The 15,993-nt window shown below is 35.9% G+C and overlaps 1 protein-coding gene across 3 annotated transcripts in view; it reads left to right on the top strand.

Annotated features, from left to right (window-relative positions):
• VMP1 (vacuole membrane protein 1) overlaps positions 1 to 15,993 on the top strand; it is a 112,534-nt gene that overhangs the window by 5,509 nt on the left and 91,032 nt on the right. For 2 of the 3 annotated variants that reach the window (XM_037163576.2, XM_053655115.1), the window contains exons 2-5: positions 10,196 to 10,297; positions 12,948 to 13,083; positions 14,093 to 14,183; positions 15,397 to 15,507. In XM_037163576.2, the coding sequence (XP_037019471.1) occupies positions 10,222 to 10,297; positions 12,948 to 13,083; positions 14,093 to 14,183; positions 15,397 to 15,507 (414 nt within the window). In that variant the 5' untranslated portion in view covers positions 10,196 to 10,221. Of the gene's footprint in view, positions 1 to 4,050; positions 4,097 to 10,195; positions 10,298 to 12,947; positions 13,084 to 14,092; positions 14,184 to 15,396; positions 15,508 to 15,993 lie in introns of all 3 variants that reach the window. The other variant, XM_053655110.1, reaches the window with a different exon arrangement.

Below are 15,993 nucleotides of genomic sequence, written 5' to 3'. Positions count from 1 at the left end.
ATAAGTCACTTGGAGAAAGCTGGCAATGGGCAAAGTCAGGTAAACAAGAGCTGGTAAAGGAGACTGACAGATGAGTGTTTGAAGAAAGAATGAGCAGACGTACGACACTGGTAGAAAGTGGTTGTATCCAGCATGGGGAGTACCAGACAGATGAGGCACAGAGATGGGCAAGATTTTTCACCTTTTTCCCCAGTATGTATCTTTTAAAGCATGTGACTTATTCAGAATTCTTTTAAGAAATGTTTAGCTCTGTCAGATGCTGCTCTGTGGTCTAGAAAAAGACAGAATGAAGTCCAGTAAAGTTAAATTGGTTGCTCTGACTGGCCACTTCTTCCCTCATTGTTGAATCTATTTCCTTCCAGAAACTTGGAAATCTCCACATTGCAAAACCATGTAATCAGTAGAGAGCATATAAGGTTCTCCTGCCCCTTGTAAGTTTTTAAGATCTATTTTTTAGGTGATTTTAGCACTACTTTTATGGGTAGAGGAATTTTCTTTATTCCTCTACCCACAAAATAATCACAGATATTGCTAGAACCTCTGTATTTGCAAAACTCTAGTTTTTAGAAATTTAAATAGTTGAATTTATCAGTGACTTTAATAACTATTGGTGAGACATGCCCCTGTCTCTGTGTCTTTGTACTTCTTTTCCTCTTTCTCTATAGTGCTCTTCCCCAATGTCAGATTCTCAAAGAAAGCTTCTTTTATCCACCTTATTAAAACTTGTACCAAATTTCTTTCTTTTTCATTGTAGCAATTATACTATCTGATGATATACAGGTATTTTGCTGTGTAACAACTTAGCTTCAAAATTTTGTGATTTAAAAATGCATTTAATATTTCTCATGATTCTGAGAGTTAGGTGGGAAAGTTCTGGTCTGGGATAGCTTGGCTGTTCAGGTGGGCAGGTCTCTGCTGGGATGCTTGTCTTTGTTGCGCATGGTCCCCTCTGCCTCGGTAGGTTAGCCTGGGCTGTTTTCACATGGGCGGAGGGTTCTAAAGAGCAGTAAGAGATGACAGGTCCTAATGTTCAAGTGCTTCGCAAGCCTGGGCATACAGAGCTGACCACAGCTGAAGGTAATACACCATCTATGACTGCGCTGCACCCCCCCCTCCACCCTGTCCCGTGTGCATAAGAACTCTGCTGTGCCTCTGGACAAGAAGCCCTTGGTTATGTCTCTTAACCAGCTCTGTTGCCAGAGCCTCTGGGCACTTAGTGGTTCCCCTTCCTATAGGTTAAGCACATTCCTTTCTTCCATGTACTCACTGCTTTTAGCTATAAAACAGCCTGGCAGGTAGAGGGCATAGCAGATACCCATGTTGTCTTTGTGTCACTCAAGATGTCATTGGTATGTAAGTTCCCTTAATAAACTCTTAATGTAATCACGGAGTTATCAGCCTTTCTCCAGTTTCTGTGTCATAAAAATTTTACATAGCAAAGCCTCTGTGTCACACTTGCTGATGTCCCCTTGCCAAAGCAAGTCACATAGCCAAGTGCAGAGTCAAGGATTAGAATAACAAACTCTAGGAGGTAAAACCATATTGCAGAGGGCTACGCATACAATGAGAAGAATTTGTGACGATTTTGGGATCCACCGCAGCATTCTTTACATGCATTCCTCTGCAAAAATTAGGAAGGCTAACAATAGCAAAGCCTGGGAAACAACTTGTAAAGCTGAATATTGGCATACTCTTGCTAGCAATTCTGTACCTAGATATATATAGCCAGTAGAATCTCTTGTACATGTGAAATGTCTATGGACAGTGATACTTTTAGCAACACTGGTCTTAATAGCAAAAGCTATAAACAATTCAAACATTATTGTCAGGAGACCAGATAATTAAATTGGGGTAGAGTTACATAATGAAATATTACACAGCGGTGAACATGAATTTTTCATTTAACAAGTACTTACGTAGTACATACTATGTACCAGGCATAGTTTGAGATGCTAGAGACAACAGTGAACAGAAAAAATTCAGATATATGTATGTATGTGTGGAGAGAGAGAGACTGGATATAAGAACTTAGATACATGAATTGTAAATATTTTCTCTCATTCCGTGGCTTACCTTTTGAAATCTATTTTTAACATTTTGTTTCAAAGAGCAAAAGTTTTTAAAATTAATAGTTTATCAGTTTTTTCTTTTATGGTTTATGCTTTTAAATCCTAAGAAATATTTGTCTACCTCAAGACTGCAAAGAGTTTTCTCCCTTTTTTCCTAAATGCTTTGTAGTTTTAATAACTAAGTTTTTACATTTAGACCTATGGTCCATTTCAGTCAGTAGTTGCACATGATAAGGGTCAGTGCTCATTTCTTCATAAGAATATTCATTTGTTCTAGTGCCATTTGTTGAAAAGACTTTCCTTTTACCATTGACTTGTCTTGTGCCTTTGTCAAAAACGAATTGACCCTGTGTACGTGGATCTGTTTCTATACACTGTATTCTGTTCCATTGATCTACAGATATTTTTAGAACAGGTCTTTTATGTATTTTGTTAAACTTCTAAGTATTTAATGTTTTTAGATAGTACTGTAAATGAAACTTTAATATTTAACATTTATTTATTTATTTCAAGTATAACAATGGAAAGAGTATTGGTTTTGACCTTTGATATTCTGTGACCTTGCTAAAAATTCACTTAATAGTTTAAGTAGTTGTCAGCATTTTTCAGTTTTCTCTTATTTTGACATGTGATTTAGAACTCTGTGCAATTCATTCTAAATATGTACAGGTTTCGTATCTGTTAACTTAATTTCTGGGTTATCAGAGAATATGGTCTGTGGTGCCCATTCTTTGGAATTTGAGACTTGTTTCCTTGCCTTAATCATAGGAAGTGACTTGTGGGAAAAAAATCTGCATTCTGTGATTGTGAGGTACTGAATCTTACACATATACCTCCCTACATTTTGTTTCCTAATTGAGTCATTAAAATCATCTAGCTTTGTTGAATGTTTTGTTTTTGTTTGCTTGAAATATCAGTAATTAACAGTTGTTTTAAAATCCCACAATATGCCCTGGCTGGTGTGGCTCAGTGGATTGAGCACGGGCCTGCGAACCAGAGCATCACGGTTCGATTCCCAGTCAGGGCACATGCCTGGGTTGCAGGCCAGTTCCCAGCAGGGGACAAATGAGAGGCAACCATACATTGATATTTCTCTCCCTCTCTCCTTCCCTTCCCCTCTAAAGATAAATAGATAAATAAATAAATAAATCTTTAAAAAAATAAATTAAAAAATAAAATCCCACAATATAATGCTGGATTTCTTCATTTCTCCATGTACATTTACCAATTTTTATGTTATAAATTTGGATGCTATATTCTTTTAGGTGCATTCAAATTTAGATTTTTTTTTATTGTTGACATTATTACAGATGTTCCCCTTTTGCCCCCCAGAATTGTTATATCTTCCTGGTGAGTTCAGCCTTTTAACATTGTTTCTTATTATGTCCTTTATTTCATTATTAGAATGACTTTTGTCTGTTGTTTTATTTTCAAACTTTATATGTTTTTATAAGAAAGTGTGGAATTTTTAAAAATACCATTTGCAATCTGTTTTTAAAGTGATGTGTTTAATCTTTTATGTTAATTTTGATTATTCACGTACTTGGTCTGTTTGGATGCTCCACAACTTCAGAACACTTTAGCTCTAATCCTTCTCTTCCTGATTTACGTAAAATTGTCCGAATTTCACTTGTTTTTAAAGTTCTTGTCCAATTAGACACTCTTCTTATTTTTTGCAGTTTTGTTTTTTATTTGTCTTTATGCTTATTATTTCATTTTTCTACGTGTCTTATATCTCAGCCAATTTGGGGAGATCATTGCTTTCTGTTTATGGAATATTTTTTAGAAGTATTTTTTCTAGCATTTAGATTTGGTAAATTCCCATTTGTTGCTTGCTGTTAATGTCTTTATTTTGTTGGGCACAGAATTCTAAACTAGCTATTTTATCTCAAATTCTAATGATATTATTACTTTGGTTTCTTGGCTGTTATTGTTGCTATTGAGAAATCTGCTTCTATTCTAACTGTTCCTTCATTTTCAGAAATCTGTCCCTCTTTGACTGCTTTCAAGATCAAGATCTCTTTGCTGTAAGTGTTCTATAGTTTGATTGAGGTGTTTCTGGATCAGATTTATTTATTTTTCTTCTGTTTGAAAGGCATTGTACTTACTAGAACAATGTACTCATTTATGAGGAAATTTGGTGTTCATCTTTCCAATTCTGGAAATTTTAGGCTTTTATCTTTTTGAATTTACATTTCTTCTGTTCTTTCTATTATCCTGGGATTCCTAAGCAAAGTGTATACCTTTTCATTATATCTTCTGTCTCTTATTTGCTTGTATTTTCCATTTTATCTCTGCTATGCTCTTAATAAATTCCCTGGGTAACTTATCCAGTTCACTTCATGTGTGTTTGCTCTGCTGTTTAATCCATCATTAGCTTTTAATTTCAATAGTTATATATTTTTTTATTTTCTAGAAGCCCCTTTTGCTTGTCTTTCATTCAAATCTAGCTGTAATAGTTTTTATTGTGTACTTACATTCATATTGCATCCTTTGTTCTATAAACATTTTAGGCATAGCTATTCTACAAAAGATTTATTCTGCACGAGAATCTGTAATATTTGTTATTATTGTCCTGAAGCTGTATGGATTTGTGGGTGGGGTGGGGTCCTCAAAATGAATGGCATACTTTCTGATACCTTTATAAGTTTATTGATTGATCTTATTCAGTGGGAGTCCAGTGGACCTAATTTATAAAGAGGGTTTGCTTCTATTTCTGCTTAGAGTTATAAAGGCTTGGGACCACATCAGTAGCCCTGTGGTTGTAGGGGAGGAAAAATTACATGTACGTGGATGTTCTCACAAGAGAAGGAAGCTTTTATACCTTTAAGACAAACAATAAGTTTGTGAACGATTAACAATGCAAAGAGATTTGAGCTAGTTGTAGTAAATGATGAAATAATGAGGAAGATAAGGGTTAGTTAACAAGGTACAGATTTATTGGCCCCGAATTCCCCATCTCTGGTTATAAGAATGTCTTCCTCCTGGTACAGGGAGGTTACCTTGCATGTAGGAGTTTTCTCTCCTGCTTTTAGGAGGAAAAAGGAGAGTCAGAGTGTCTTTGTATGCCTGCTGTTTTAAGTTTCTTAATTTCAAAGTAAGAAATGTGCTAAAGTGGCATATTTTGGGGTGGCATATTCTGCATGTAGGTGTTCGCCCATATATCATGAGTTTCGGCCCAGAGAGTAGGCTACACATTCAGCCTCCTACTTCCAAAGTCAGTCTTCCTATAGGGAGGTTGCTATAGGGATCTTGTCTCAGGGTAGCCTTGTCTCTCCGGCCTGCTGGTTGGTCCTGTTCATTTCCTTCCTACTGCTCAGGTGCCTCTCTGTTCCCACCATGCCTCACAACCACCTGAGCTCTTGGGCCATCTTGTCTCTCTGGGTCTTTTGTACAGTTTGCTTATATTTTGGAGGGACAGAAAGGGATTAGGGAGACTCCTTCTTTTTTTTGTGAGACCAGTCACATCTCAAATAGTATGTCCAATCCAGGATGTAGTTTTCCTGGAGAGTAAGGGTCCCTCAAAGTTCCTAGTACATGTACCAGACTTCACATAATAAAATTGTTACTAAAATTTAATTTACATTTTCCAAGTGCACTGTTTTATAGAATCCTATCATGAAGCCATTTGGATGGGAAGAATTCATTTTAGTACAAATAATTGCACCGTAATTTATCTACTCGGTAGGATCTCATTTTCTTAAGGTAGAAATGAAGGTCATTGGTGATTATTACTGGGAAGCTCTTTAATATTTAAAAGAAAGTGAAACACAAAATATCCTTGAGAGTGGGCAAAGAATGACAATTCACCCTCTAAAAAGTGTGACAGATAATTCTGGTCTCAGTAAATGCTGAATGACCAACATACCAACAGTTAGCTCCAGTATCCATCTTAATGGGTGGAGTAAGGACATTACTACCATTTTAATAGATGGAAAATATATAGCAGGTTCTAATGTTTTTCCACACAGTAGATAATAAATTGGTTTATAGATCATAAATTTTAGAATTATCCATATCAGGTTCTTCCTTTTGATATAAATAATCTGAAGCATGTACTTTTACCATTTGAAAATATTCGGTGATTTAACTTATTTTCTTATTAATGACTTGTATAGGCCAGTTTATATTAACCAAGTTTTTAGGGACTACAAAGTAAGGAGGTCTGTTAAGCAATCTGAATTTTAAATTTTGTCAAAATGCACAAACAGCAATAACCCACAAAGAAATGACCCCCAAAAAGCGAAGGTGCAGTCATTGATTTTCGTGTTTAAATAGTGAAAGTCAGTCGAAATGAGTGTTCTCTTAATTTTAGAAATGAGTATCTGTAAATACTATGGAAAGCTAAACGATTATCATCAGACTGTTCTGTATAGTAGAAGAAATACTGAAATTGGGCTTAGATTGACACCCTACTATTCACATGCTGCCAAACTGCTGTTTGGGGCCACTTGAGCCCTCAATTTCTCATTTGTAGAAGGCGAGGATAAAAATAACTGCTTTGTGCAAGAGATGTTAGCATGGTGTTAGCTAATCTGTATGTGAATTGTAAGTAACCACACAGAAGTAGTTATTACATAAATCCAAATATTACATAAATCCAAAACCCTGGACTTAAGCTGAATAGAATTCTTAGACTGTTAGAACAGAAGGAAAATGATGGTGATCATTTACTCCACGTGCTTGATGATTGGATGAGGAAGGAGAGACTCAGGGATGGGAAGTGATGTTCCCAAGGTGTCGTCATGAGCTAAGTCTCCCAACTCTAGACGGCTATTCTTTTTCCTATCTCAATTCTTGGCCTTACTCTTATTTCTCCCCCATCTTTCTGAATGAACATTAAGGAGTATGTTGAAAGAAAATGAGAAATGGAATTATTCAACATGTGTTTTTCTGAATTATTCATTTTTCCCTGAAAATAGAATTGTGTTTTTACATAAAAGAACATAAAATGCTATTTTACATATGGAAAGTGAAAGATAAGAAACCTTTACCAAAACCTATCAGACTATCAGAAATGTAGAATCCCTAAAAGTGCCTTCAGGTTATCTCTTTTTAAAATTTGGATTTTCAATTAAATTTGTATCTCATTAAAAATTAGATCTGGAGCAGTAGCAGTTTCCAACACTCAGAAGACTGTAATGAATTGAATGTAATTTGAGGAACAGTTTAGGCTAGAAATGCCCTCACAGCCTACTAAGCCATTACTGGGACATTTATCGAGATCTTGAATGCTTTTAAATTATATCCTAACTTGGAGTTTTAATTTTTTGAATTCCCTAAGACTTAGCTCAAAAAGATTCAAAGAATTTTTTTCATATATTCTTATTCAAATAACGGATTTTCTAGGAACACACTCCTAAGCTGCCATAACTGTGTGTTAGATGCTGTGTGGCTCTCAGAGTCAGAGGACCCGATGGCCTCTCTGATACTTGTGCGTGGTCCTTGAGAGATCTTTGGTTTTGTAACTCTGTGCAAATGGGACACTGTAGCAAAGCCTCACTAGTCAAGATGCATTACTCCTCACTTAGATTATTAAATTTCCAAGAACAAATTGCAGTTTTTTAATCTTCATAGTTTTAGGGCAATCTGCAGCTATTTTGGAGTAGTCTGTGACTGAATGTACTAAATAATCCAGTTAAGGACACAGACTTCTAAAAGCAAAACAGTATAATATTCAAGTTGGCTGCTTTTCATGCTTTGTGTGGAAAAAAAAACGTGTTTTATTGAGAAAGCCAAGTTAATTTTTTGTGTGTGAGAAAGTGGACTCATTTGGATAGATTATTTCTTTAAGAGGGAGTGTATCCATTTTATTTTGGAACAGAGTGGGCTAAGAAAATTAGGAACAGTGGTTTCACTGATCTTATTTGCTTTTCCTTTTCTTCTTATTAAATTCTCCAGTAACTCTTGCATTACTCAGGGAGTTGCTTTTTCATTTTATCCTTAAACATTTTTGTATTGCTTTGAAGAACTCACAATAATTTAGTTTCACATTGTTTTTGCATTACAAGTGTAGCTAATGTCGAAAATGAATGGAGTATTATAGTCTTAGCACTGAATGTACGGCTTACAAAGAACCTTTGTGAGTTGATTTTAGCAGTATTTTCTAAGGACTTCTGCCAGAAACAAACAAAAAATCCACATATCTTAATATCAGCCTTTTATTTTGAATGCTTCAGCTGTGTTTAAAATCTGCAAGTTACAGCCTTTTAAAAACATTTTTTGTATCTAGATGTAGCTTCACAATGAAAATTATATTTGCTGTTTGAGTTATGCTTTCCTATTTCTAACTTCTCATCCGCAGACATGTAGAATTTATTCCAGTAACTTAATTCTTAATACATGCTGTTAAAATCGATATTACAACACTTTCACCGCAAAGCTCCATTGAATATCAGGAAGGTATGCTAGACTCCTGTTTGGAATTTCGATCCTTTAAACAGGCTAGGAATACTTTGGATTTATTCCCACATACAGCAGACTGGCGGATACTGTTTCATCACAGGTTTCCAAAATTAATGCTGATTGTTCAGCTGCAAAAAGTGGCTCTCCTTAAAAATTATTACTTCATCTTACCCTGGCTACATAGATAGGCTAGAGCCCTTTTACTCCATAATAATTTTTAACCAGTTGTCCTTTTAGTACTTTTCAGAATGTTTGGATTGATGATAAATAAGTCATTTTGCTATCCAACATAACAAACTAAGATTTTTCTGAATCTGAGGCTGCTTCTGTGGAAACTAGTTATGCAGGCTCACGTGTATTGGGGAAATATGGAAAACCCGTGTCTGTGAGGGAATGCTCAGGGCAGAATTCACCGTGATGATTTTGGAAAATTGAGACATTCGTGAAATGGGCATGGAGAAACTGACATTAAGTGCCTGCTGTGTGCCTGTCACTGTGTAGGACAGTTCTGTGTGATTTCTCTTGAAGCAGAGAAACTAAATTACTGAGAGTACCCCAGATCAACACCCACACACAAAAAGATGTAAGGATGATGTGAACATAGAAATGGGGATATTTTACAAAGGAACTCATATGCAAAGGCTAAAATTGGTTACTCAAGTTGTGCAGCCAATAAATGCATGTTGCTGGAAGGATTCTTTTAGCTCCAAGAACTTAAGCAACTTTCAGTTGAGAACAGAATTAGAATAGGGTGGAGTGCATTCAGTCCTAGGGCGTGGATACAGACGGGTGAAATACCTAGTCCAAAGGCCACCTGCCCTGGTGTGGCCTCAAATCAGTCAAGACATATTGGCAACTTTGGGGAGCCAAGTTTTTCTGTTCCCTTATAAAATGGCTCCTTTTATGAAGTTGCAAATGATAATGAGTAAGATTAACAGGGGACATTAATGCTATATTGAGTAGTCACTGTTGCTAGTCACTGTTGCGGTTTGAAGACTGGTGCTGCAAAGTACTCAGGGTATTCCCTGAGTAGAAGACAGTCTGGTTCACACAGTGAAGTCCACTCACTGGCACCTGGATCTTGGTACAGATGCCACATTTTAGTGTCTGATTATCTGCTTTTTAGCTTATAAATTTGAAGTAGTAAACATATATCTGAATGGACTCCAGAGGATGGAACTATTCTAACCAAATTCACAAACCAGAATACCAATTTATTACTACTACCGAGAAAAATATTACAGTCCTGTGATCTGGTTCCCCTTGTTTGTACTAACCAGCATTGTATTAGTCTGCTAGGGCTACCATAACAGAACACCATGGACTGGTGGACTTAAACAACAGAAATTTATTTTCTCACAACTCTGGAGTCTGGAAATCCAAAATTGAGGAGCTGACGGTTGGTTCCTGATGTGGCCTCTTTCTGACTTGTTGACAGCTACTTGCTTGTGGCCTCACATGGCCTTTCCTCTGGGTGTCTGCAGAGAGACAGGTGTCTGGTGTATCATCTCATCCTCTAAGGACACTGCTTCTATTGGATTAGGGCCCCACCCTTAGGCTCTCATTTAACCTTAACAACTGCAGCTACGAATAAAGTAAACACATTGTTCCAATCGCCTGCTCGGTGTTACTGCCCTGTTGTGTCTGTATTCAGTTTTATCTGGTCACGGGGCAAAGCAGAATTATGTAATGTATCACTGGATTTTATTTTGCTTTATTAGCTCCTCAAGAGTTATTGATCTATGAAATGGCAGAGAATGGAAAAAATTGTGACCAGAGACGTGTAGCAATGAACAAGGAACAATATAATGGAAAATTCACAGGTAAAGTATGGTGGTTTGGAGGGAGAGGATCTATGGGTTTAAATGCTGTCCTTTCTACTGGAATAAAATAGAAATATATCTGTTTGTTACTACTTTACTACTTTGGTAGTAAAGTAATACTCTATATAATAATACAAGATTCTTATATATCTTTTGTGAGATTAACAATATTTTATTACTCTTCTTTGTAAATTAAATTCTGGGTCAGGGCCTATAAGGTGATTTTTTTCATAGTGATAACAGAAGCAGCCTGGCCACAGTCACATTTAGTATTCCAGGTACAAGATTATTATTTGTTCATCTTATGGTATGTAAAGTATTTATTTGGCCCTGGGTAGTGTGGCTCAGTGGATTGAACACTGTTGCTGAAAGGTCGCCAGTTCTGTTCCCAGTCAGGGCACATGCCTGGGTTGCAGGCCAGCTCCCCATTTGGGGGCGTGAGAGAGACAACTGATTGCTTCTCTCCCTTTCTCCTTCATTTCCCCTCTCTCTAAAAATAAGTAAATAAAATCTTTTTTTTAATCTATAAAAAAAGAGAAGTATTTATTTGGTGCCCCATTTTACTGTGCTATTTTATAACTTTAGAGATAGATTATAAGTTTACTATGTACACTAACCCTAGATTATACAATTATCAAAAAAGTCAGAATGTGATTATTGTGGACTTATTCCGAAATCTTGAGACAAATTTATATCTTAACCAAATTTGAAATTTGTGGGGTAAATTGCAGTATATTTGACTCTCATTTGTACGTTTACCCTGAAAATTACAAGTTTTATTTATATAGATGACTTAATAAGAAACTTTCCTTTGTGTGTTAAAGGAAAATGAAAGGTTTTCTTTTTAGCTTCCAAACTGTTTGGTGTCTCAAACACATCACAGTAATACTCCAGGATGGTAACGTTATTATATCAGAAATTCTCTTCTGTTGGAAGAAGTGTAAGCTACCTGAAACAGTTTCCACGTGTTTGTTTTGATCGCTGCATGGCCTTGCAGAACACATTTTGCAACACACATGATTTCTGGGTTACTTTGATTGCCGATCAATTTACGTTGCTTCACTAAGAGTTTCAGGATTCAGATTCAGAGATAGGCATTGTATATGTCATAGTCTCTTCCCCTTAGTAGCTTTTACATGGTTTTTTGTCCTTTCAACAAGCATATAATGTTTATACACGTTTCCCCCACTATTCCAGCCCCTGAAACTTACAATAAATGTTTGTATGACATACTCTTCTTTACCATGGGTTTTATTGTTTTACTGAATATTTCTTATAGGTTGTGCTGTAACTGTCCATGAGGAACTTACTCTTTATTAAGGCTGCTCCATTGTATAAGTGTGCTGTACTTTAACCACTCCTCTGTCGGTAGCATTTCAGTTGTTTATAATCTTTGGCTAGGACAAGTAATACTTCATTGAATAAGCTCATACAATAGGCATTTCTCCTTACACTTAATCATTCTTAGAAATGGAATTATTGGGTTACAGGGTACAGTCGTCCCCCCTTGGCTCTGGGGGTTACATTCCAAGGTCCGCTGAGGATGCCTGAAACCATGGATAGTACCAAACCCTATATGTACTGTTTTTCCCCACACATTCATATATTTATGGCTTTTCTTTGGCATATACAAATTGTTAGCATTACCAGTCTTGCACTTTGGGGCTAATGTCAAGTAAAATAATAATTACTTGAACACAAGCACAGTGATCACCACCACAATAGTCCATCTGATGACGGAGACAGCTCTGAAGCGACTGATGACAGGGAGCAGGGACGCCATGGTCAGCGCCAGATTTCATTGTATTACTCAGAATAGTGCACAATTTAAAACATATGAATTCCAACCCCCCCCCAAAAAAAACCCCTGCTCCCTAGCTGCACAAAAACTCCCCACTTTTGCTTTTGGGGTGATGGTTTTGAGAGATCTCACTCTCCTGTCCTCTTGTCTCAGCCCAATCGAATAAATATTTCTCTACCTCCAAAACAAACAAACAAAAACCCCCAAACGTATGAATTGTTTCTTTCTGGAATCAGACCAGGGTTGACCAGGGGTACTAAAAGTGGAACCACATATAAGATGAAGCTACTCTATGCATTTGTAATTTCGATAGATGATGACAGTAATAACTCACCTTAATTGCGCACTTACTAAGTGTCAAACTTCTGAGACCTTTGCATATATGGATTCATTTAATCCTTATAATGACCATATAATGTACGTACTATTTTAATCTTCATTTCAAAGAAGAGAACACTGAGAAAGAGAGAGGTTAACCACCTTGCCCAGGTTCACATGACTAGCAAGTGCCAAGACCTGAATTTGGAACCAAGTAGTTTGCCTTCACATTTTGAGCTCAAAACTACTTTGCTCCACAGTATGATGCTAAATTGCACTTCAAAGGGGTGGGGTAATTTAGTATTCCAGTAATGTGCATATGAGAAACTTGTGTCCTAACAATAAAATAATTGCATAAAGAATCTGAAGAACAAAACGGAAGCGTCTTGCCCATCGTCAAAATGGGAGCCAAATGTGGCTCCCACATTTGTTGAGGTTTATATGTAGTCTGAGGTTTATATGTGGATGAATTTCGAAAGTGATTGGAAAAATCAAGCATTTTGTTTTAACTTCTGCACTACTGTTTTTCAGACCTCTCTTCAGTGAATGAAAAGAAGAAGAGGGATCGGGAAGAAAGGCAGAATATTGTCCTGTGGAAACAGCCACTCATTACCTTGCAGTATTTTTCTCTGGAAATCCTAGCAGTCTTGAAGGAATGGACCTCAAAGTAAAGAGTGTTCCATTATCTCTTATATAAGTCTTATTTACTAACAGCAAGCTCCTACTCCCTGCCACCTACTTTATCAAATGGATTAAATTTAGAATGTTATGGGAACATACTTATTTTCCTTTCCTATAACTTGAAGAAAAACAGATTAAGGGAACATACTGCTATTGGCTCACTGGGCTATTTACAGTTGGCCATTGTCTCATGTTGAATCTTTTATGCAAAGCAGAATACTGAAAATGAGATTTTTTTTCTGGCTTTAAGGAGAAAGACCTGTGTATATTGGATACTCTGATTCTTTAATAGGACAAGGTTCAGTATACGTGGCACTGGACTGATAGTTTGAGCCAATGAGAAAAGACTCTGCCAAGGAAATGTGTTCTACTTTAATTGAGCATTTGTAAGTCCTATTTAGATACCATAAAGAGCAAGTTGAACTTTTACATGCCTTATCATTTTTGGCTTGCCTTTCCAAGTTATTATCTGTAATACATTAGAATTTTATTGTACTTATAATTTATAAAACATTTGGTAACATTTTTTTAGTTCATTTGATCCTTAAAGCAACTCCACAGAGAAGGTAAAACAAATATATGATTATCATGATTTTAAAAACAAGAAACAGGAAACAGAATCATGTTGTTTAAGTGTCTTACTCAAAGTGCAATATTTAAGGGACTTGGGATTCTGACCCAAGTCTTCTGACTTGAAGGCCAATACTCTTTCCATTATACTATAATGCTTCTCCTAATTAGAAGTTTGGTGTGAACAGGATCAGTCTTTCGATGAGGGAAAGAAATTGGGCTCTGTACCCATGTATCTTGCTTTGATCCCCTTCCATACCCCAAGGAACTGTAGAGTTCAGAGACACAGAGCTCATCCTGGAAAGAACGGATTCTGTGGCTGAGTCAAATAACCTAACTGCTTCAACAGCAAATTGTTTTTGAGAATGATGAACCCTGAAAATGAACTGAGATATTTCATTTATTTTTTTAAATATGTTTTTAAGATTATGGCATCGTCAAAACACTGTGGTGTCTTGTTTACTGCTGCTTGCTGTGCTTATAGCTGCGTATTGTGTTGAAGGAGCACATCAACAGGTAAGAGGTTCAGTTATTCTGTTTCTGTCCTCGTACCTTCCCAAGTCCCAGTTTCAGATGGGACTGTTGAGGATTGCATAGAATTTCTACTCACATTTTTAGGCTTAATTTTGTTTTTTAAATTTACCTTATAGTTGGTTTCTTAATGTACTTTTAAGGCCAAATATTTAAAATATTCTTGTGGCAGTTCATGGCTGCTTAGCATTTCTATTGGGTATAGATCATCCCTTTTCAGTTTCAAGGATTTAAGTGTAATTTTCCTGATGATATTTAGTCAAAGCATCATGAATCCTCTACTCACTACCAAAGGCTTCGTGCCTTCCTTAACACCTCTCTGTGATCCATCCAAATAGATACACTCATCCTAGAGTGAAGGTTAGGTTTTATGTATCTAAAAAGGAAAGTTCATTTGCCTACAGTTTGTAAGTACAACATAAATGAAGGGAAAATGAGACATTTTGTTAATGATTTTTGTTAAAATAGCAAAACATTAATGTATTCTAATAGGATATAGTTCTAAAATGTATCATTTCATATTTTAATTTGAAGCAGTTTACTTCTAATCTCAGAAAATTTTTTATAATTTTAAATACATTTTTAAAATATTTAAAAGAAATCTGTGTGTGCTATTAAGAATTTGTAGGGAACTTGGCTTGATGAATTTACTCATCAAGTGTGAGAATTCAGACTTTAGTCTGGTATTCTTCCAGTAAGTTCATATCCCAATGGACTTAAATTTGCTCCTGTTTGAAAAGCATCTTGATCTTATATATACTAAAAATTTTATCCTCATTTTTTACTCAGATAAATAAAAATGTATTCTATGCACAAATATTATAGAAATAACTGCCCCTCTCTTACCACTGTGTATTCTCATACTTTCTTAAAGTTTTTGTGACTTTTAAATATCTTGAAAATTTTTATTTTTATAGTTATTTATTGGTAACTAGCATTTTTCCTATAAATGTCATTGCAGTAGCAGGATTTTTAGGGTCTAGAAACAAGAGCTTTATTCCAAGTAATGAATTTTTTGCCATCTCTGCTATTGCATATTAAAGGAATCAGTCCCCTTCAAAGGGTTTTAATAGTAGTAAGTTTCTATTGGAAACTTATTTAGTTGGTTTATCTTACTTTGATTGTAGATGATAACTACCACATTTCTGTTTAAACAAATCTGATTTGGGGTTTTCATCTCATCCCTTTTGTTTTTCAGTATGTGCAACGTATAGAGAAACAGTTTCTCTTGTACGCCTACTGGATAGGCTTAGGAATTCTGTCTTCTGTTGGGCTTGGAACGGGGCTGCACACCTTTTTGCTTTATCTGGTAAGAGTAACTTTTAAGCAGTATTAAGAGGGATTATATTTTAATTGGTATTTTTACTTCAGAAGTTAAGATTGTAAGATTGGTATTTAATTACCTTTGTGTTTTATAAGCATTCTAATCCTCAAATCAGTGCTTTGAATTTGATTTAGAATCCTGTTTTGGTTTTCCTCTTGGGTTAAGGGTTTAAAAAGAGAAGGAGGGGTAGCATTCTTAAGCAAATAAAATTGTCTCCTTAAATTAATTCAGCAAGGAAATGTTTTCTTCTTTCCAGATTTTGGAGTAATGGTTCTCTTATGCAATTGTTGTTTTAATAATTGAAGTTACTTAAATGTACAAAATTCCATGTAAAGCTTAGAATTAATTTGGACAGTTTACTTTTTCTGTTTAATCAGCAAATGAGAAACGGTCTCTTCCCTCACATGCTCAGGCACTGTGTACATCCTGAGTAGTCACTTTGGCATTCTTGTTGAGTGTAGTTAGTTGATA

The sequence above is a fragment of the Artibeus jamaicensis genome, unplaced genomic scaffold (genome assembly GCF_021234435.1).
Source record: "Artibeus jamaicensis isolate MK-2021 breed Jamaican fruit bat unplaced genomic scaffold, CSHL_Jam_final contig_1998, whole genome shotgun sequence".
NCBI classification, from domain to species: domain Eukaryota; kingdom Metazoa; phylum Chordata; class Mammalia; order Chiroptera; family Phyllostomidae; genus Artibeus; species Artibeus jamaicensis.
This window is presented reverse-complemented; position numbering and strand designations above follow the sequence as displayed.